At 41.0% G+C, this 22,078-nt stretch overlaps 2 protein-coding genes across 6 annotated transcripts in view; one reads left to right on the top strand and one right to left on the bottom strand.

The window, feature by feature from the left end:
- Window positions 1-2,170: 2,170 nt before the first annotated feature.
- LOC109974741 (protein Niban-like) lies at window positions 2,171-16,687 on the top strand. 2 transcript variants are annotated; one of them, XM_020625097.1, is made up of 14 exons: window positions 2,171-2,612; window positions 4,330-4,460; window positions 4,575-4,712; window positions 6,307-6,424; window positions 7,571-7,732; window positions 12,077-12,192; window positions 12,294-12,398; window positions 12,985-13,147; window positions 13,345-13,526; window positions 13,931-14,077; window positions 14,225-14,335; window positions 14,430-14,537; window positions 14,627-14,738; window positions 15,310-16,687. In XM_020625097.1, exons 1-14 carry the CDS (start codon window positions 2,558-2,560, stop codon window positions 16,386-16,388), a joined length of 2,727 nt encoding a protein of 908 aa, XP_020480753.1. In that variant the 5' UTR covers window positions 2,171-2,557; the 3' UTR covers window positions 16,389-16,687. The 2 variants fall into 2 exon arrangements, with proteins under 2 accessions (XP_020480753.1, XP_020480754.1); XM_020625098.1 differs by lacking the exon at window positions 2,171-2,612 and adding an exon at window positions 3,599-3,642.
- An 883-nt stretch (window positions 16,688-17,570) lies between these two features.
- LOC109974738 (kinesin-associated protein 3-like) overlaps window positions 17,571-22,078 on the bottom strand; it is a 15,600-nt gene continuing 11,092 nt past the window's right edge. For all 4 annotated transcript variants that reach the window (XM_020625093.1, XM_020625091.1, XM_020625092.1 and 1 more), the window contains exons 15-20: window positions 21,171-21,296; window positions 20,868-20,966; window positions 20,636-20,721; window positions 20,379-20,472; window positions 19,820-19,904; window positions 17,571-19,483 (exon numbers count right to left, since the gene is read on the bottom strand). In XM_020625093.1, the coding sequence (XP_020480749.1) occupies window positions 19,381-19,483; window positions 19,820-19,904; window positions 20,379-20,472; window positions 20,636-20,721; window positions 20,868-20,966; window positions 21,171-21,296 (593 nt within the window). In that variant the 3' untranslated portion in view covers window positions 17,571-19,380. The remainder of the gene's footprint in view (window positions 19,484-19,819; window positions 19,905-20,378; window positions 20,473-20,635; window positions 20,722-20,867; window positions 20,967-21,170; window positions 21,297-22,078) is intronic.

Genomic DNA, 22,078 nt, shown 5'->3' with positions numbered 1-22,078 from the left:
TGACAGTACGTACTGAAAGAGATGAAGTACCTACTTACTGACCGTTAAAACAGTAGGTACTGTATAGTATGAAGCCTGGTAGTATGAATGAGATTCGGACGTACTACATCCGCCATGTTGATACATCACGTGACATACGTTTTCATAGCAGCGTCTTCTTCGTTGGATAACTCCTCTCCCGGGGCATCATGGGATAGTGAAGTGTCCATCGTATGCACACTGCAAAATCCAACCGGAAGCAGTAGGTCATCCGGGTACTTTTCGCCTACTGTTTTTGGAATACTACGAATCCGGACATACTACTCGCCTCGCCTACTGCTTTTCGCCTACTATACAGTATGGTAGTAGGCGGTTTCGGACGCAGCCGTTTTGTCGCCCTAGCTCTGTTCCAGTCTTTAGCTCCATTGTTTCATTCCTCCTCGCCTCTGTCGTTTCTCCGGACCACGGACCTCCTCTACCCGGCTCCTTCTCCACCACGCAGGTCGATGCACAGTCTCCTACTAACTGTATGTACAAACTCTGTTCTTCCTCAGTACTTTCCACCACGACCAGCCCAGGAGTGAGTCCCAGCGTCCGCAGCCCGGTCTTCTCCTCATCATTCAGCCACTGACTGTATTCACTTCTGCAGCTCGACACCCGGTCCCACTTCTACCTGATTATTCATTTCCTTGTTATATTTCACTGTAATTAAACTTAGCACTGCTTGCACTGAAGTCAGCCACCTGGGTCCGTCATATTTGTGTGACTCGCTCACCCCTGTGTTCGAGCTGATCTAACATGATTATACCTCAAGGCCACCTGCTGGGCGCCATCCGGCAACGATCAGGCTCAATAGCAAATCAATATAGCATAAACTTATTATAGCCCATATTGACCTTATCAATATGAAGATAAAGATCAGTGTTTAAAATATGGTTAACCATAAAAGAGCAGGGTTAATCACCTTTAGCTTGTCTTTCTGTATAAAGGGCAGAAAAGGAAACACTGAAGGGTCCCTCCCTGCCCACAACCCTCCTCAGCAGATACTGTCAGATGAGAGCAGAACAGGGCTGAGCCAAAGTGGTTAGTGGAGCAGAAAGATGAACAGAAGAAGTGAGGGAGAGCGAATGCAATGCAAAAATGCTCACATCAAACCCACAAAACAAGCATGAATATCTCAATATTTAAGAAAATTAAATTAAAAAAATATGATTGTCATAAGAATGAAAAATGATCTTGGTGGTTTTCTAAAAATTTCCAAGGGGCAAAAAAACGTATTTCTCAAATAACATCTGTTTTTGCAGTGTGGCATTCCAATGTGTGGCCAAGAAAGTGAGCGTAACAAGGCTGGGGCAAGTGGGGCAAAAGGAAACAGCAGAAAAGAGCTAAGCAAAGGGGGTACATTTTCATGTAGTGTGGGGATTAGGGCCACGACACCAAGTGAAACATAACTAAAAACTACAAAAGCCAGTTAATAGTGCACAGAGAGAAAGGAAAGCTGGTGTTACACCGTCATACACACACAAACACACACACACCGGCCACTTGGGAGTGATACAGGGTTGTTTTTGTTCGAGAGAGTGAGGACATAAGGTTTGGGTGAGGAAAAAAGCGGGTTAAAGGAAAGAGTCAAGCATGGAAGAAAATAGAAACATCAGATCGAGAGAAACACAAATGAGGACACAATTACAGAGAGAGACAGGGAAAACATGTTAAAGCTCTAGCAAGTGTGTGCAAATTCACATACTGTAAGCATACAACCAGTGCAGCCCCTTATGTCAACATGTGGTTTTGAAATTGTGACAATGAATGAAAAAAAAGTTCAACACTGGACCCTGAGAAATCCTCCATTACAGAGCACGGGGTTTTTGAAAGTGCAGTGATAGAGAAGGGTGTGTCTGTGTGACGAGACCCATCTGCTCAATAGTATCCAGATCTGTTGATTAGGGGTAAAACATCTTTGAGTAGCCTGGTTCATGATATTATAGATGAAGCAATTGTTGAGGCCAACTCAGAGAGATCTATGTAGTCGAAATAAAAATGAGGTCTTACAGATGTTTCTAAAGCCATTGTACTTGATGACACATCGGTGAGACTTGTGGGAAGGATCTGATTAATTTTTTCTCTAATAGTTGTGATTTTATTTGTAAAGAAGCTTATGAAGTAGTTACTGCTGAGATCTAAGGGAATGTTAAGCTCAACAGCACTGTGGCTCTTTGTCAGCCTGGCTACAGCGCTGAAAAGAAATTAAAGAGAAAAAATATCTATTTTCTTCCTAAAATATATCAGTTTAGTTTCATCTCAGTGTCTAACAGATGTTTGTATAGTGGTCGTGACACTTGTAACGTTACAGTTGGACTGTGACACATTTCAGCTCAGGTTTTCATAGTCCCACCCAGTTCACCACACACTGACTTGCAGAGAACAGAGGAAATGAGCCGAGCAAAAACCTCCTGGCACACAAGAGCAGCTCATTATAGCTGACATGAAATACGTATAGACTTCCTGTGTATACAAATTCAGATATCTGAATTAAGCTTTTCTAGAGACATTTGAGAAGAAGGAAAATTGAGACAACATGGGAGCCTCTTCTTCTGGCCTGTTGGATGAGGCTAAAATCAGCCACATTAAAGGTAAAGCGGTTCTCTTTTATTCTCAAAACATTCTTCTTAGTAATTTGCAGTTCTTTCCACTTCTTTCTTACACCTCTTCATACAATTGACTTGGGTGGGTTATATCTCAGCCCTATGTAAATATATGTTTTACATAGAGAAGCAGCTGAACCGAGAAGAAAGAATGAGGAAAGTAAAATTAGAGAAACAATAGAAGCTGTCAGGCTTGTAGTGGCAGTGTGGACACAGAAGTAGAGAAGTAGTTGTGTCAGTACCAGTAAATAGTGTAGTAACGGTAGTGGTTGCAGTATTATTGCGTACATTAGTTGTATAGTGGTAAATAAAATGGCTGTTTCCCTTTGAGTCTGGTAATACACCTTCTCTCACATGCAGTACCAGTACGATTGTCATATACTTCTTTTAGCTGCTCAGTTAATCGCAATTGAACTGTGATTTTATACTCTTTATATGTTAGATCGGCTCGAACACAGAGGTGAGCGAGTCACACAAATATGACGGACCCAGGTGGCTGACTTCAGTGCAAGCAGTGCTAAGTTTAATTACAGTGAAATATAACAAGGAAATGAATAATCAGGTAGAAGTGGGACCGGGTGTCGAGCTGCAGAAGTGAATACAGTCAGTGGCTGAATGATGAGGAGAAGACCGGGCTGCGGACGCTGGGACTCACTCCTGGGCTGGTCGTGGTGGAAAGTACTGAGGAAGAACAGAGTTTGTACATACAGTTAGTAGGAGACTGTGAATCGACCTGCGTGGTGGAGAAGGAGCCGGGTAGAGGAGGTCCGTGGTCCGGAGAAGCGACAGAGGCGAGGAGGAATGAAACAATGGAGCTAAAGACTGGAACAGAGCTAGGGCGACAAAACGTGAAGATACTATACAGTAAAAGAGAACAGGAAACAAACGGGCCTGATAACGCTAGAAAGAACTGGCAGGGGAGTGAACGTAGAGCAGGGAATAAATAGGGAGAACTAATCAGGTGCAGCTGGTGGTAATCAGGGGATATGAAGCAGGTGTGTCGGATAACGTCATCAAGGTGAGGGAGCAAAAACAGAGTGAGGGGAGTGAGAAGGCAGGTGCAGCCAGGCAAACCTGACAGTTTATGATGTAATGTAATGAAGGAGTTCAGTGGTGGTATTGTTGGAACGTGTTTGCATATATTGGTTTTTATGAAATACCTTTCAGCAAAGAGTTATACAGGAAACATGGGGCAACATATACCAAAGGTCCCTGAACCAAACGATGGCCATCGTGGTTAAATAATTAACTTACCTTAATCACCAGGCCACCAGGATGACTAGCATAACTTTTTTAATGGGCTGGTGACATGAAAAAAAGAAAACATTTTATTTTTTTTGTGTAATAAATCATTTTGGTATTTCAATCATGTCATAAGTTTTAATTTTACCATCAAATGAACAGAAATAAATGAAACAAAACAATGCCTAGCATGAGGCTCATTTCTATAGTACTAAGTCTTATCAGCACAGTGACATCCTGTCACTGCAACACTGCAAACTAAAATGTAATTACAGTCATCTCCAGCATTATTATGGGTTGTCTCTTTGTGTGTATGCTTTTTAAATAAATAGCACCTGTGAGTTTATTCATTCAGTTATTACTGTAAATTCAGAATTATATCTTTTTAAATGAGCCAGGCAAAAAAGGTATACATACATTATGACATCAATTTTTAAATGAAGATTTGTGTGTGTGTATCCAGGACTTGTTGACAGCACACTCCAGAGCTACAGTGAGTTTTACACTCGGCAGTACTCGGCAGCCTACTTCGGACACTTATACCAGGAGATGGAGCCTAAGAAAGAGGGGACGGGCCTGTTGCTTACACACAGGGTAGGAGTTGAACACCAACACTGGATTTCTCTGACTGCCAGAGCTAATCTGTGTACACTTTTTATATCAATACAAATTAAATCTTTGTGTGTGTGTGTGTGTGTGTGTGTATAGTCTCAGTATGATCCAGAGGAGATACTGTACCAAGGGAATGTTAAGGTCTCCTGCTCGGATGAGCAGGGAAAGAAATGCAGAGAGCGATACACTGTTCTGAGAAGAAACTACAAAGTGGAGTTACATGACAACATGGAGGTACCATACACGCTTTTACACACTAAACATATACATGCATCTATGTGTGTATATATACAGTATGTGTGTGTGTGTGTCTATTCATACACATGCACACATACACAAGTCAGACACAAACTCACCCATATACTGTACTGTTTTCCTAAGTTCCTCACTGTTACAACAGCTTAAACATCTTATTACTTGTGGATAAAACCTGTCACTGAGTTGGACACTTCCTCTTTTTGACTGTCCTGATGGCTCTCTCACCTCCACCCTATGGATTATAGATGAGATCACTCAATGTTGATTTGATTTGATTTGATTTGATTTATTCTTTCAAGCATGTAAAGACAGTTGATATGTCAACACACATAATTTTACACATATCCAACAAATAATAATCCAATATCAATTTGCTTATACCTAGTACATGCTTGAATGGAGTAGGAAGAAGTTAGACTTATCCAGTCCCCCCATGACATCATCTTACCATCATTGGTTTGCAAACAGTATCTCTACATAAATAATTCTCTTCTACACCACACAAGTAATATACTAAAAAAATTATAACAGTGTTAACATTCTTACATAATTACATTCTTAGAAAATTGTCTTCTACACCACACAAGTAATATACTAAAGAATTATTACAGAGTATTACCTTTATACACCACACCCACAATGCTCCATCTAATTAATCATTAAGCCTGTTCTTGCATATATTTTGATTGACACATACCTTTATATTTATGTTTAAACACGTCAAATCTGTTGTGTCATCTGCAAATTCTGTTTGGTTGTTATGACATTTGGAGAGACAATAAACTATAGAGGTTAAGGCAGCATCCATGTGGAGTATATGCATTCAGAATTTGAGTAGAAGATGCCATTCCTCCCAACCTCACTGTTTAGGATCTGCCAGAATACACCCAAGTACAGACGGAATGACCAAGGGCCACATCTCTGAGTTGAAATATCACATTTTGGTATGAGTGGATTATGTCCTCCTCTGACAACATATTAACATTACATAGATACATATGTTCATGTACATATGACATTTAAAAAATGCAGTAATGCACAGTAAACATAGTAAATACAGTAGGCACTATGCTACTTCTTCTACTTTGTCTCTTGTAAATAACATAACTTGCCTTGGTTGTATACTAATAATTGAGTTATATATTATTCTGTCATTCCTTGTTGTTCCACCACTAAAGATGTTCATGTGTGCATCACATGGGAGCCTGTATCTGTAATGAATGATGGAAGCAGGTACATTATCACATATACTGTATATATGTGATGACTATTCTTTCAAAGTACTTCATTATTGCTGATGACAGAGCACTTGGCCTACAACCATTAAGGTGTGTCACTGGTGTTTTTTGAGTACATGCACAATTCCAGTTCTTTTAAAGCAGAGTAGAATATAAGAATAAGTGTCAGTGATGGATAAAATATCAGTAAAAACTGAGCAGAACTGAATTCAGGAGGCTTTGAGACTTGAGGTGGAATGCCACAGGGGGACTGCAGCTTTTTGAACTTTGACCTATCTAAAAGACTTATCTACTTCATCTTTGGTCACACTTGTCTGTGTTTCCACATGTAGAATTTCAATCGTGGATGTGCAGCTAAGTTAGTCCTCCAGCCAGCTGGGGGCAGTGTTCTGACCACAGAGGAGGAGTCCAGAGCTCACCAGGAGCAAACCTGTGCTGGAATGCTCAATGGTAGTATTAATTTATTCCTACTGTATATACCTGCAATATTAAGCAATTGTGTTAATACTGATGACTGAAGAACAATCTGGATAAAGCTGTGATAATTAATGTTACTCTTCATTCACATATGTGCCCTAGCGACTTCTGCACAGGACTAAACCTAAAACCTGTACCTGTGTCTTTAAGATCTGGGCCAAGTGATTCTGAATGGTAGTTTCAAATTTGAGACCTGAACCTGACCCAATACCCAAAGTTAATTTTGCTTGATTTGATCCATTACTGAGAATTAACATCCCAGTGCTGGTCAAACTCTGCCTCTCGCCAATTGTTTTTATGCTGGTGAAAACAACTGGCATAGTCAGAAAGAAAATGACAGAAATTTTTAATAACCTACATCTACAATGAACCAAGCCCAATATCTGCAATGAAACTCCCACCTGACTCAAATCCAACAGGTCCCTCTGAAGTATCAGAGTATCATTTTGCATCCAGTTTGGGCCATTTGATTGTGTTATACTGTTAGGGTTACACCAGGCATTACCACTCAAGTTTAGTCAGGGTCAGTCAGGTTGTAAAGGGTTAGGCCTATACAGAACTGTTCCTGAAACTGAAGACTCTACTGGTACCTGGCTGTAAGGTTCAGGTAATGTAAAAGACTTCCAATGTGTTTGTACACTCGTCTGTGCAGAGGGCTTGGGCTATCTTTGCACTCACATTCTGTCTTGGTGATGACTTTTCAAGTCATCCAAAATATTTATGTGATTTCAAGTAACATTACACTGATGCCAAGAGTGCGGCCAGGCCTGAAGGTGTAAACCACAACATCCTGTGTTTTAAGATGAACAAGGGTGCTAGACGGCAGATGTGACTATGCCACTAGAAAAATGCTTCCCATTTTCCTTGGCTTTCTCTTCTCGTAACTAAACCTTTAGTTTCCTGAACATTATAAAGGTATTGTCTTACCATCAGAAAATGCTCATAAGGGTTGCTTTAGCAGACTCTGACAAATAACCTTTTTGTCATGTTTTTAAGATTTGCTAGCACTGATTAACATAATGTAAACTGTACTGCTGAACATAAACTAAGTCATGGTTCTGAAACAATACAGTCAAGCCCACATGTGTAACACCACCATCTTTGTTTGTCTTTATTTAGGAGTGAAGGATGACTCTTCTTCAGTGGTATCATCTCCAGATGTTTTTGCTGTGTATCTGCACCTGCCTTACACAGGCCATACCTGCTTCCTGTTCCAACAAGAAAGGGAACGAGACCGATTCCTATCTGCCCTTGAGACCTGCATTAGACATCAGAACCTTGGTAAAACACTGACGTGCACCTTTTCTCTGTGGTCTAATTTTACACTCACTGCTGCCTCCTGCTTTTGTACACAACCTGTTCAGACTATGAATAGACTGTGAAATGACAGTGACTTTGTAATGGTAGAATCCAGCTTGACAGTACTGTCCCACAATGCCAAAAGTGCCATTTGCAAAAAAAGAAAAAGAAAACACATCTCTCCTACCCAAAAGAAGAAATTGTTCCAACATTTTCAGAAACTCAACAATTCGCTATCTTTCTAAAGCTACATTCACATTACTTGCTAGGGAGGCAACAGTGGTGCAGTGAGTAGAGCAGTCGCTTCCAGGTTGAAGGTTCAAATCTCGGTGCCTGCAGTACACTTGTTGAAATGTCCTTGGGCAAGATGCTGATTCTCCCCCCCCGGTTGCCTGTGATGGCAGCGACCCTTGGCTCCAAATGTAATTTCATTGTACGTGTCACGATAAATAAAGCTTCCTAATCTCTTCTAAAGTGGCTATTCAGGTGACTCAGATCTGGTCTTTTCATGGACCAAACCAAATCAGATTTTTTTTCATATCAGATCTGGCCCACTTCCAAATGTGATCCAAATCATATCTGATCTCTGACTATGTGATGGCTGTGACAACAGTCAGATCACGGTCTTTGAGGGAATTGCTTGATTTGACAGTCACACAAATGACATTGTTATTCCTTTGAGTAAGTAGATCACATTTCAAGCAACCACCCTCCCACTACTCAAGTGGTGGGGGGCAGTTTAAGACCTCAGAGAGGTTCAAATCGGAACTGCCAAAATGGTATTTGAGTCATAACCACCCTCCCACTACTGAAGTGGTGGGGGGCTTTTAATGGTTCCGATAGGTTTTGTCACTTTGGCAATTCTGTAATGTCAGATGAGGGTGTAAAACCTTTAAACTTAGCACAGCAGAGTGCTCTTGATCTTGGATCTATTTCAGCTTGTCACTCATAGTGGCAGTTGCCCTGGTGACAGCTAAATATTAATGCTGTTGGCTTCCTGTGTGGGTTAGCTTGGCTACAAACCAAAAGCAAACCCTTAACTTTAAGTTACAGGGTTGCAAAAAGACAGCGTAGCTACACAACCTCCAACATAACAGGAAGCAACACACAGCTGGCCAGCAGTGACTATTTCGCTTTACATGCTTGGAGGAGGCACAGTACAAAACAGTGTTGGTCTTGAAAATACCAAAGTTTTATATTACTCTTTTTTCCACTTTACTTTTGTTAATTGTTTTAAATTTAAATTCTTTGGTTGAATGAACTGGTGATGGCTGCCTCTGTTGTCAGCAGAAACAAGACTCCTTTAGAAGAAAGCAAGAAACCAGACTAGTTGGACCAGACTAGTTATGATCTTACTGGATAAAATTGAAAGTAAAAAGGGACAGCAAACATTTCAGAAGAGGCATGATCGAAGCTCACTGATTCATTTACCGCTTTTAATGGTGCAAGCAAATTAGTCCAATGTTTCAACACTCTAGCTGTGCTTCTTCTGAAGTGAATATTTGCCTGTAGCAAAGCAGTCAGAAACAGAAACATGACTATAAGCACATCCTGATGTGACTTAGTCTGCTAAATGTGTAACTAGGCAGTTGTTTCCCAACTAGTTTCCAGAAGACTGTGCAGAGTTTTGCAGGGACAGGAGGTCAAATTTAATAAAAAGGTATCTATCAGTAGGGAGCTATGCTATTTTCTAATATTGCAATTATTAATAATAAATAGATATAGGTATTATTTAACAGTCTGCCACTCCAATCCAAAGCACGACTCAATGCCGTGAGGTGACAGCTAAATAACCACAGGGTCCCATGTGTTTATTCAGTATCTGATTTGACTCATTAAGTACTTTGACTCATTGGTGTTTGAAAAATAATACGTTACAACTGAAACTTCAAATTTACATTGTAATGATGTCACCACACTGACTGAATTTGTGTATGTTTGTGCGTCTCTGTAGGCACTGACTCTCCAGCAGTTTTTCAGCTCACTGCTTTCAGAGTGGTACACTGGAGAGATGACCCTGGTCACCTTCCTGGCAGCAAACTCCATGGACCGGTTTGTTTCTACAGTTGGCCTTCGGGGCTCCCAGCTCCGTCTGCTCAGGAAGAACTGGGGTCAGTATAGTTGGAGGAGCAATTGAATTAATTTTTTTTTTTTTTGTATAGCACCAAGGGTGAGTAGATAGAGGAGAGAGAAAAGAAAAGAAGCAACAAGACAACAACAAACAATCAAACACTGGGCAGGTTGATGTGGCCGGTGACGGCTCGTAAGAGATGTAGAGCTCCAGAGCCAGGGCAACCTGCAGAAAGGGACAGGGATGGATTAACTGGAGGCTTTTTAGGGAATTATTGGGACATCCTGATAGTAAAGAGTTACAGTAGTTCAGCCTGGAAGTAACAAATGCATGGACCAGTTTTTCAGCATCACTTTGAGACAGGATGCTCCTGATTTTTGTGATATTGTGCAGGTGAAAGAAGGCAGTTCTAGAGACTTTATTTGTGATTTAAAGGACATATTCTGATCAAAGATGACTCCAAGGTTCCTCACAGTAGTACTGGAGGCAAGCGCTATGTCATCTAGATTAACTATATGATTAGACAGCAGATTTCTAACATTTTCAGGCCCAAGTACAATAACTTCAGTTTTGTCAGAGTTTAGAAGTAAGAAATTACAGGTCATCCAGGCCTTTATGTCTTCTTTTTATGTGAATGGTCTTTTCAGAATAGGATACTGATGAGATATTGTTAAAATGTGTTTACTGTCAACTCATTTGTAATTTTCTACATCTTACAGTATTCCAGATATTCCACCTTTTTAACCCTGCCCACTCTAGCAGTCCAGGGAATTGGACCAGACAGAACACACTATTGAAATAAAACCTACAAAAATCCAGTTTAAGAAGGTCACAAAACAACATATTTGGTATATTTAGCTTACAAAGTTTACCATATAGCTAAAATGGATAGTACTGCATTGTTTTGCTTCATTTTCACTGCAACTAAGAATAATTCAGATTTAGCAAAGTTGTAGTTCATAAGATTTAGAGCAGGTTCAATGGCATCGGGGTCGACTGACCCATTATTATAAGTGTGTTTTTCACTCTCCAGTGTAGTATGTTGAATGTGCAGAAGTAAAAATGTTAGTGTTTGTGGGAGTTCATCTAATCTGGGGACATGGAGACTTACTGTATTTCAAAATGATCCCAAATGTTGCGTATTCATAGAGCCCAAAAATTTTCGCTTGCCCTTTCAGCTGTGGAGCTCTTACTGAATCTGGGTTTATTTTTCAGGCAGGAAGTCCAGACAAATTGCCTAAACACTAGAGCTCAGCCCATCGTGACAGTCAGGAAATGATTTCATGTCAGTTTTTAGCAGCGTGATTAATATTGATGGTGTTGATGAAAAGGGAAGTGGGCTATGTGTTACTGGAGCTTTCGGTTCCTGTAAATCTTTCAACATTTTTCCATCATTTTAATCAGAGAAAAAGGCTCCAAAACCTTTTGGGGAACTGGACCACAAATAAAATAAAAATGGAAAGCAATGAACAAAGAGCAGAACATAAGAATGTTGAAAGTTAGAAATGTTAAGCTGAACACCAACAAACACAGTAATACTAGAATGTAAAGACTGACTGGTAGAAATCAGAGTACTACTGCACAGAAGAATAAGTTATATCTGGCTGAGTATACACACTGTAGTAAGATATAGTTATTGTTGGTTTGGGTCTTTTCATGGGAATTGTTGACAATTAGAAAATATATGAATAATCACTTGCCTTAAAGCCTCAAAAACACCTAGTGTTTGAAGAACCAGGAGCAGGAATAGAAGCATCTGTACAGTGTAATATGGTCTCATACAAAACCCCTACAACAAAACTAAATTTGTAAAAGTTGCTTGTTTACATGAAATAAGTGAAATTATTACAGTTTGCAGATAATCCCAATATTGGTAGACTGCTGTTGAAGAGTCTCCTCAACAAGATGTGACTGGGATATCCAAGGCTCACCAGCAAAATGAATCATTGCTTATTTTTGTTCAATTTGAATTACTGCCGACTATAAAATTGACGGTTCTGTGGTTCGGTTCAGTGACAAAATCTGTGATTCACTTTTATCAATATTACAGTATCCATTGTGTATCAGATATAGCATTGCATAATGATCCAGGCCCATGTGACTACATCTTGTCGGATGTGCCCTAAAGAGCATGACAATGAGGAGCTGACATTCAGGTGCCACAGAAAAGATAGTGAAAATGTGGAGAGATCAACTGGACATTATTTCCATCAGACTCATCCAAAATCATAACGCTAAACTATGCACTCCTGCAGACCCCTGGTGTAATTCATCCTATGAGAGCCAGGCATACATTCGAGCCCTTCAACTCTATCGACAGGACAAAGGATGCTATGAATCCTGGGAAATGATGCTGGGAACGGAGGAACAAGTCAGCAAACACACACACACACACACACACACACACTCTTCAGCTTTGCGTTTTCTGTGGTATTTTGTCCACTTACTCAATCATATGTCTGCAATGTGTAGGTGCTGGCCTGCCAGGTGATGGAGGAAGTGCTGCCATGGTTACAGAGTCAGCTTCAGTCCAGAGTGAAGGGCAAGAAGACTGAAAGGATACGACAGTGGTTGGCAGTGAGTTCAACTAGTACACCTGGACCTAGTGTTCACCAGCTCTGGTGCTCAGTAAACACAAACATTAGCAAACTGTCTGTTGACTTGGGTCACATGTCCAGAAACACAGCTCCATCATTTTGTATCGTTACTGACAAGTGGCACATAGCTCTAATGTTTGAGTGTTTCAAAATGTGAAGTTTGCATTTTGGGATGTTTAACAAACAGGGTGGGACATGGCATGTTTAAAAGATTTTGTTTATTCAGTGCGGAAATGTTTAACCACACTATATAGACTAAAATGCAGAAGGTCAATATAATACATTAGATAATAAAAATAGGTAGTGATTTTGGACACACCTTCACACTTTACTGTATCTCCTTTTAGTTCTGATGTTAATCATATAACTTTAATTTCTGGTGCCTCACTTTCCAGAATTTACAGTAAATATTAATCTAATTACACATTTTTCCATACAAACTTAATGGTCTTCTGTACACATCACTCTGTTTTATACCATTAAAATGTTTTAAAACACAACCGAGACAGATTTAACACAGTCTTTGTCACTCAGGGTTTTATGGTATGGTGTGATTGCATGTTTAGACGGTGCAGGGAACCTACACGTTGGTGCTGGAGCAGATTACAGCAAGTCTTGAGGCTTTAAGGGAGAAATGTCGTCAGACAGCATCAGCCAATCAGGCGCTCATCAGATCCAACCTGGACCAGATAATGTGCTCTCATCGCTTCCTGGAGGAAAAAGTCAGAGGTAATCTGAACACACCTAGAAAATGAATGCATTTCAGCTGCTTCTGAAAGGCAAGCACAGTGCTGTGCATCTGTAGTTACAATCTGTTCTTCCTGACTGATAAGTTACCCAGTAATTTCTAAAAAAAAATAAAATAAAAAAAAGTCACTGTTAAACATTTTGTGTCTCTAAAGTGAGTGTGTGTGTGTGTGTTCCAGTGTGTATATGTGAAGAAGCAGAGAAAGTGTGCAGTGAGATTGTAGTACCCTACATGTCCTCCATCCTTGAAGCACTTACAGAAAACATAAGCGCAGGGATTCAGAGGATGCGGCAGACACTGCACACACAGATGGACTCAGCTTTGACACACACAGATGAAGGGACAGAGGAGACAAAGAAGGTGAGTGAGACCTTTGACTTTGTTGATTAACCATTCGTATCATATTTGATACGTGAGGTTTCTGAGCAAAAAAAAAATCACCAAAAATGCCCCATGTATCAAATGTGATACAAAAGAAATAGAAATAATCTAAATAATATGGCACCTCTATTCCTATATGCCTGGACTGTCTGTCTATGCATATATGGCAAATAAAAATCGTGAATCTTGAATTTCGAATCATGAATTATATTTTGGATTTTGTTATAAGGTTTAATAAATATCTCAGTTCCAAAAAGTTAGAATGTTCACGCTATTTTCAGATATGTTGGGCTTTATAGGGTTAAGAGTCTGTGGTTACAGAAGAGTTTACAAGTTGTTTTGGTGAGTGTGGTTTTATCTGTGTGTGTGTGTGTGTTCTTCAGGCCTTGTCCACTCTATGCGCTACCAATCTGGATCAGTGCTACAGGCAGGTGAAGAACCTGACAGAGAAACTTGAAAGCTTAAAACAGCGGTTTGGACTGAGCAGTGCTCAGAGACTGGTTGACTCTGCACAGCTGGAGATGGAGCAGGTAGGAACTAGATCTGGAGGATCAATCATGGGCATCAGCAACTACTGTACACCTACTGTAGGGCCTTTTGAGGACCTGAAGCAAAACAGAAAAAGGTCAAAGGCTACAGTCACAGAGAGACATTGTATTTGTTGTTGTGTCTTCCAGCTGTTGGACAGTGCTGTGTACACCTTAGAGCTGTTCCTCCAATCATCAGCCAGACTACAGCCTTCTCAGGTCCCTGTCAAGATGGAGAGAGCTAAAGAAAGAGTCCTGAAGGTAAAGTTATTTTCAATGCCTACCCTTCCCATGTGCAGTCTGTGATTTGTGTGTGTTAAGCAAAATCTTAAAATGTTCAACTGTGTGTGAGCAGCAGCTGGACTATGACAGCAGAGTTGTCCAGAGGAGGCTCTATCAGGAGGCCCTGCTGGAGATCACTCTGCCAGCTCTCACCAGGAGCATGGACAGCAAGTGGAAAACTGTAGGTCAAACACACTGCTGAACTCTGTCCTACTGTCTCATTGTGGTCTTTTGTCTCTACAAAGTATTAAATATGTTTTCTGTGTCCAGGAGCTGCAGCAGTTTGAACAGTACATTTTCTCTGACTACAGCAGTTTTATCCTGGTTCATAATGTCTATGACGATGTACTGAGAAACATCCTGAGTAAAAAGATAGAGACAGGTACACACACACATCTCATGTATCCTGAGTAAAAAGATAGAGACAGGTAAACACACACACACACATCTCATGCTAACACACAGCACTCATCTTAATCTAGTAATCTTCTTCTATGTCAGAGCTTTGCACAAAAAAAAGTGACAGCACCATAAACATCACAGCGGTTTTTCTATTGTACTTTTTTTTAAAGTATGTTGTTTGGATTCATCATTGTGTCAACACGGTTCTGACATTACTGACATTAAATGGCCACAGCCTTCTAATCAGTTTTTCCACATTTTCTATATTTTTTTTCTACAAATGTTCTCTCTTTACATGATGGTAGCACATTATTGCTAAGAATATAATTCTTTCTTTATGTTTTTTGGCCTAAAACATTTAAGAACATGGACACAACCAGGGACCCTGTGTATCATTAAACCCCTTCAGTTAAACCATTCTGAGTACATGAACCTGGTGTCGTCAACAGTAGCTAAATAATAAATGTAAAAATGAATACACCTTTTCTTTCATTTTCACTTTCCAATCCTAATTTTTAACTCTGCTTTAACTCTGTTTTCCTTCTCCTCAGTGGTCCAGGAAGCTGCCAGCAGGAAGAGCAACAATCTCTTACTGGACACTTCAGAACTGGCCATTAGTCAGTGCAGTCTGCTGGGACACACACCCCCACGCTCTCCACCAGCCAGCCCAGCTACTCGCACTCAAGATTCCTCCTCAGTCATGCCCAGTGAAGAGAAAGAATCTGTTCCGGTGGTGGAGGAGGGAGGTCCTCAGACTGACCCAGAACTTAACGCTGATGCTAAATCTGATTCCAGTACCGCTCCAAGTTCTGACAAAAGTACAGTGCTTCTGTCTCCTGTGATTGCTGTGACACAACAGGTTCATGAATTATCAAGGGAGGAGATTTCTTGCTCCAATGGGACCTCTGAAGAAGTTCAGCTTGCACCTGAAACAGCTTCAATGAGCGACTCAGCCACAGCTGAATCTATCCCAGAACCTGAAAATCCTGTTCCAGACTCTCATGACTCTTCAGCATCCACTTTGTCCTCACTGCCGTTCACAGATGGCCCAGCTAAATGTGCTCAAAGTGACCAACCTGCAGCACCAGAAACTTCTGCTTCCTCACATCAAATATCTGAGGCTGCTCCTTCTGTCCAGCCCTCCTGCCCTTCCCCAACACAGCCAACAGATAGTGCAGTGACAATCAGCCTTGGTTCACTAAGTGAGGTGGTTAGTTGCAACTCCACAGCACAGCAGATGATGGCACAGACCACTGACCAGGCCATCTACTTGACAGAAGAAATGAAAGACAACGGGGAAATGGAGAGGGCAGAAGATGAACAGAAAGAGGCAGCAGAAGAGGTGAGTGAGGGGAAGCTGGATGATGAAGAAAAAGGTGATGAGCTTGAGAAAAGAAAAGCAGATGATGAGGATGAAGCAGAGGGGAATGGAGATCATGCAGAAAACAAAAAACAGGAAGGGAAAGTGGAGGAGGAGCTTCTCCAAAGCCATGAGGTGGTGGAGTCCCAGCCAGAGAGTTGTGTGGAGCTGCCACCGGGCAGTGTGGCTTTCATCAGGGAGCTTGTAACAGAAATCACTGAAGTGGAGATAGTGGTCAGCTCCCATCCTAACAGTAGTGACACAGCCTGACACGCTACCATGACAACTGCAGATACAATGAACCCACATCTACTTCACAATTTCTTATTAAACAGAACAAAGAATAAGAAGGTGACACAGAGGAATGAGAACAAAGAAGGTTCAACCCATTTCGGTATTACTGCATTACATTTTATATGATCACATTATGAAAATGACAACAAATCCACATTTTGTATTAAGATAAGTTTTTAAACAAGAGACTTTTTTACTTTTGCTGTTAACATCTCCTGTGCTGTTCTGTTTATACTGAAATGAATTAAATAGCCCAATAAAGACATTAAAACTGATCAGCTTTGTTTTTTTGCTAACAGTGGGATAGAGGACAAACTGAAATCTCTCATTTACAAAAGAATTCAGACTCTTAATTCTGGGCTTTGTAGAAGCCCCCTTGACTGCAAGTACAACTTTTATTCTTCTGAAAATCTCGACAAGCTTTGCACAGCTGGATTTGGGCAGTTTGTCCAAGATACTTCCTTGAAATACTTTCTCCTTATAACAACAAAACTTTCTCATTAAAATGAGGAAGTTTTGTCATTTTGCTCTAAGGAGATATAGAGTACATTTTTTATTTTTCATGGTGGCAGCAATGTGCTATTGCATTTACTGGTCTTGATATGAATCTGTTATTGTAGTTTGTGAAACTTAGAAACACAAGTAGGCTAATTAGTTGTTCATCTGTTCAAGCAGTGGTCAACAGTGCTTGGCTCTGCCCACAAAGGTCTGTGGAAGCTCAGGTCAAAGTTCAACAGATTTACAATTTCAGTGTGCTCCCGCTCTGTTCTCCACACTGGACAAATGTGAAGCACACCACACACACAACACTTTTTTGCAGTAATGTAAATATGGCTTAAGCCTGTGTGTCTTTTTATGACCTGGAGTCAGTTCAAAATCTCATAATATGGGCATAAAATCCAGGATGCAACTGTGAACACAGTAGCCGTCCCTGGTAGGCTAGTGGTTAAGGCGCAGCACTCTCGCCGCTGCGGCCCAGGTTTGAATCAGGGTTGCGTCAGGAAGGGCATCAGGCGTAAAACACGTGCCAAATGTCAACATGCGAGTTGTCAGTGTGAGGATTCGCTGTGGCGACCCCTAAACGGGAAAAGCTGAAAGTGACTTTCTTTTAACTGTGAACACAGTATGATATTTAAAAAAGTCATCATAAAATGTGGGCTTTTTTTTTTTATTCAAGAACCTGAAGGTGACCGTGACAGAGATGGAGTATAGTCTAATACATGCTTCTGATTACAGCGTCTCAAGCAGCAATAAAGTCAGCTGTTACAAAAATGCTAAAATATACATAAATTAACAATAACAGAAAAACACAAAGTGTTTATATGTGCAAATATGGCTCAAAGTAACATTGTGTAGCTAACTGCCATTGTCCTGCAAACACAGTATGTGTGATCAATGTAGGCTGGTCAATAGCAAAACATATTTTTGGTTTTAAATGTGATGCTGCTCTGACTCACATACACACACACACTCAGACATGACGCTGCTGTTTGTTGGCAGTAAGTGTGATGTTCAAGGAAACTCTTTTTTTCCTTTAACCAAGCTAGTTTAGGTATGTAAACATTGAAGTATCTAGTTGTAGGCCTTGGTGCTTCTTTAATTCGACTAGTCAGTTAGCAAAATCAAGTTGCAATGGTCCGTGGCTCTAATACAGGAAACAATGACAGTGAAAATCATTTCTACTGTACCCTGGCAAAAACAGCCATAAACATAAAACCATATCAATTAAGTTGGCACAATGATGTCACAATGGTAAAACAGGGAAATATGTACAACAACAACAACAACAGAATGACCGTATCAGAGCACAGTGACCAGAACAACCTCACTGCCCTCTTCTCTACCCCACATACTAAAACAGCAGGTGTGGCCCAAATAGTTGTGTCTAAGCACACATATTCAGACCACTTTGGTATTTTCACACTTTGTGTTGTAGGTTTAATTGTAAATAGATAAAATTGCCCTTTTTATGCTTCAAATCAACACACACCAATCTGCCACCACCGTGCTTCACTGCTAGGAAGGTATTAGCAGTGGTGAACCCAAACACTGTGCTTGGCAGCCTGCAAGGAGCTGGAATCTTTGTCTCGCTGGACCAGAGAATACAGCCACTCACTGCTGAGGTGCTCGTCCTTCCAGCAGACTCTCCTCCTCTGCTAAGGACTTCTGAGGTGCTGTTCCTGAGTCCTGGTGGTGCAAACATTTCTATAAACCTCTTCACTTTGGTACTGTGTTTTATTGAGTGCAGACTGGTGGGCAAAATGGCAATTGTGTTCATTTAAAACCACAACACAAAGTGTGCAAAACAGTGAAGGGGTCTGAATACTTTCTGGAGCCAATGGAAGTAAACCCTGGTACAGTATCTGGCTCTGCACCCGGGTTTGAGCTACGCTGCTGCTGTGAAAACACCCTATATTATAAACATCACCAACATTTTAAAGTAACATTGATAAAACTAAGTATGTACATTGTAGTGCATGTTAATAACATGAGTGTAACTTTCAACTCATATGGCTTAGTATACTGACACAGTTCATCAGGGTCAAACTAACACATCTCCAATTCCTCAACAACAGAATGGTTTTTCAGTCAATATGAAGAGGCAACAGTCACTTACATACAAAAACATGTAAACAATATTCATATTTAAATTATTTGCGGTCCCACTCAATATTAGAAAACTGTAATGCGTAAGGAAGACTTAACTACTAAACTGTTCAACTTGACGGTGAATTAATGAAATGGATAATAAATGATGACTGCCTGGAACTGCAGTTCATTTCAACTAGTTTATTAACAGCAGTATTACGGTGTCAGTCCACAGCATTTCTGACCATTGTCTTACCAGTGTGGTGCTTTCAAATTCAGCCATGACTAAGGGATTCTAGCAATGAAAAACCAGACTAAAGACATAAGAGTGGCCATGCAGGCTGCGGATAGGAAGTTGGAACTAGGAGTGCGTGTGTGTCTATGAGTACTGGTAAAAGGGCTGTTCGTCAGGTCTAAAGCCGTAGGCAGTGGCTGGTCGTCCGGGTGATGAGCTGGTCTGGTCGAATAAATCATTATTGTCTCTGCAAAAGAAAGCCAGTCAAATTAACACAGCTTGTCACTTTTATCATGGGGAGAAACTGAGACTAGACAGAAAGAGCAGTAATAGGCCTAGAGGACGCCCTCATGAGTCTGGAGGAGAAGGAATAAGAATTTGGGTACAATTTCAAATTCAGATAGATATACACTACCTGACCCTCAAACCAGCTAATCCTTCTTTAGTTACTACAGACTGACCTCAGGAGTCTGCATGTGCAAACACACACACACACACACACACACAAACATGCAATGTCTGGTACCATAGAATGCCAGTGCCTAGTAATCTGTTCTTATGTCTCTGCAGTGTGTTAGCTCACCCTGTGTTGTCAAAGTCTCCATTCTGAGCCAGAGGGTCACTGAAGAAATCTGGACTGCCTGAACCATCTGCTGGAGTTATTCCATCTGCACACACACACACACACACACACACACATGCACATGAGGAAAATGTACACACATTTGTTGATGTTACAGGTAGTGCTTGGATTTCATACTAGTGTTTCCTTCCTTTACACTTCTCGTGTGTTCTCCTTGTGCATGGCAGCTGTGGTATTTCTGATATTTTCAGCCTGCTGAGGAGGAATGTGGTCAGTTACTTCTACATGAATCTTCAGATTAACTGTGAAAAACAAAATGTACAGAAACCAGTTCAATGATCTGTAGGTACGTACACAGTGCGGCTAAAGCCTTAACTGAAATTCTTGAAGTAAACCTGATAATTCAAAATACAAAATAAAATGACCTGCAATGCATGTCACCCTTTTTGCAGTGCGTTTTTCTGCGTGCACAGTTCAGGCAGGGTCTTGTGTGTACAGTACCTGTGCTATAGAATAGATCTGTCCCTTTCATTATCATACAGATATGGTTCAGACTCACCATCCTGGCGACTCTCGGCCATCACCAACCACTGGTTGTTGTGGAATCGAAACTTCTCTGACTGAATCTTCCTCCCCCACTCCTCATCATACTCCTGGAAGATGAAGAAAACAGGTAATAAATGAGTGAACAGCCTACAGACAGACAGGGATGTGTGTTTCTTCTTATTATTAAAGAAATGATTTTGTCCTGATGTTTTACATGTGTTACAGTTGCTACTCTGTCTACACCAGCAACATGTACAGTATTTCACTTACAGCAATAATATCAAGGGTGTTGTCACACACTTTTCTAATTTCTGTGTTCTTGTCGTGCATCAGATCTATCAGGTAGGCTGGAGCTTCTAGAGAGGACGTTAAAGAAAAGTCACGGAAATCTTTCCAGGGTGATGGTGTAAGACTTCAGTCTATGCAAACGGTCTCAGCTCAACTAAAAGATTCTCATTAATGTTTACATTTATGGTAACAGAGTGCATTGTGGGAAGGATACGGGTGTCTTTGATGATGACGTCTCGTGTGGCTTGGTGAAAAACCATCTGATAGAAGACGTAGACAATCTGACACACAAACTCATCATCCTCCTGTTTGGCTACAGCGAGCCAACAGAAGAACATGTGGGAAGCAGGTTAATACTGGTTATTTCATGAACGTTACCTTTTAGCAGGTATCAAGTAGTACCTGTGAGCAAGTGTCTGAACATTCTAAATCTCATAGGGTGTGTAAACATTTACCAAACAGGGTTCATGACTCTATAACACAACATTTTGAGCCAAACCAAAGGTGTGTGTGTTACCATTGAGCAGCTCGATAAGGGCGGGAATAATGCCAGACTTAGCCAACATGGCGGCACAGGCGTCATCCATGGAAACTGTTCCAATCATTAGCACCACCTCTAAGATGAGGTCATCCTCGGCTGAGCCTGAAACACACACAAGATGAAGCTTTATGTTTGTGATTTAGGCTGCTGTTGTAGAACACAAGCTGCAGCCAAAAAATTACAAATGATGGAGGCTTTTAAACACCAGAACGAGCACACCGAATGGGTTTGATTGCCATTCACTGTAGAACAGTTGATCTTGAACCTTGAACTGAGGTTGAAATGAATTTGTGGAGATTAAAATCCCAATTATGATATGTCAGATGAGATCTTTTTAATACACACAGTAACATCAAGATCATGTTTGTCAATAAAGACTCAAATTGAGCTGTTTAAGAGTTGTAAGAAAAATATGTCTCAAGGAGGTTATTTTAGATCACAGTGACCAAGAGGCAGTACAGGGAGAAGCTGAATGGCTTCTACTCTACTGCTGACCCCGGTCGGATGTGGCAAGGCCTGCAGCACATCACAGACTACAGGACCACCACCAGCATCATCAGCTCCACAGACAGCCTGCCGGATGATCTCAACACCTTCTACACCCGCTTTGAGACCTCCAGCCACAGCACAGAGGGGAGGCACACACACACCGAGACCACCCAACCCCCCCAACTCCCCTCCACTAATTGTCTCACTAGGCCATGTACGCACAGTCCTGAGGAAGATCAACCCCCGCAAAGCGGCAGGACGGGACAACACCCCCTGGGAGGGCTCTCAGGGAAGATGAGAAGATGTTCTCACCACCATCTTCAACCTGTCCCTCAGCCAGAGCATTGTTCCCACCTGCTTTAAGACCACAACCATCGTCCCCCTTCCCAAGAAGA

This window comes from Monopterus albus, unplaced genomic scaffold, assembly GCF_001952655.1.
Source record: "Monopterus albus unplaced genomic scaffold, M_albus_1.0 scaffold345.1, whole genome shotgun sequence".
Classification (NCBI taxonomy): Eukaryota; Metazoa; Chordata; class Actinopteri; order Synbranchiformes; family Synbranchidae; genus Monopterus; species Monopterus albus.
This window is presented reverse-complemented; position numbering and strand designations above follow the sequence as displayed.

What these genes read in the sequence shown, in the direction of transcription:
- LOC109974741 (XM_020625097.1), top strand. Translation starts at nt 2,558, where the DNA reads ATGGGAGCCTCTTCTTCTGGCCTGTTGGATGAGGCTAAAATCAGCCAC. An exon ending in CTGTGCTGGAATGCTCAATG is followed by an intron (nt 6,425 to 7,570) that starts GTAGTATTAATT and finishes GTCTTTATTTAG; the next exon opens with GAGTGAAGGATGACTCTTCT. An exon ending in TGGACAGCAAGTGGAAAACT is followed by an intron (nt 14,538 to 14,626) that starts GTAGGTCAAACA and finishes TTCTGTGTCCAG; the next exon opens with GAGCTGCAGCAGTTTGAACA.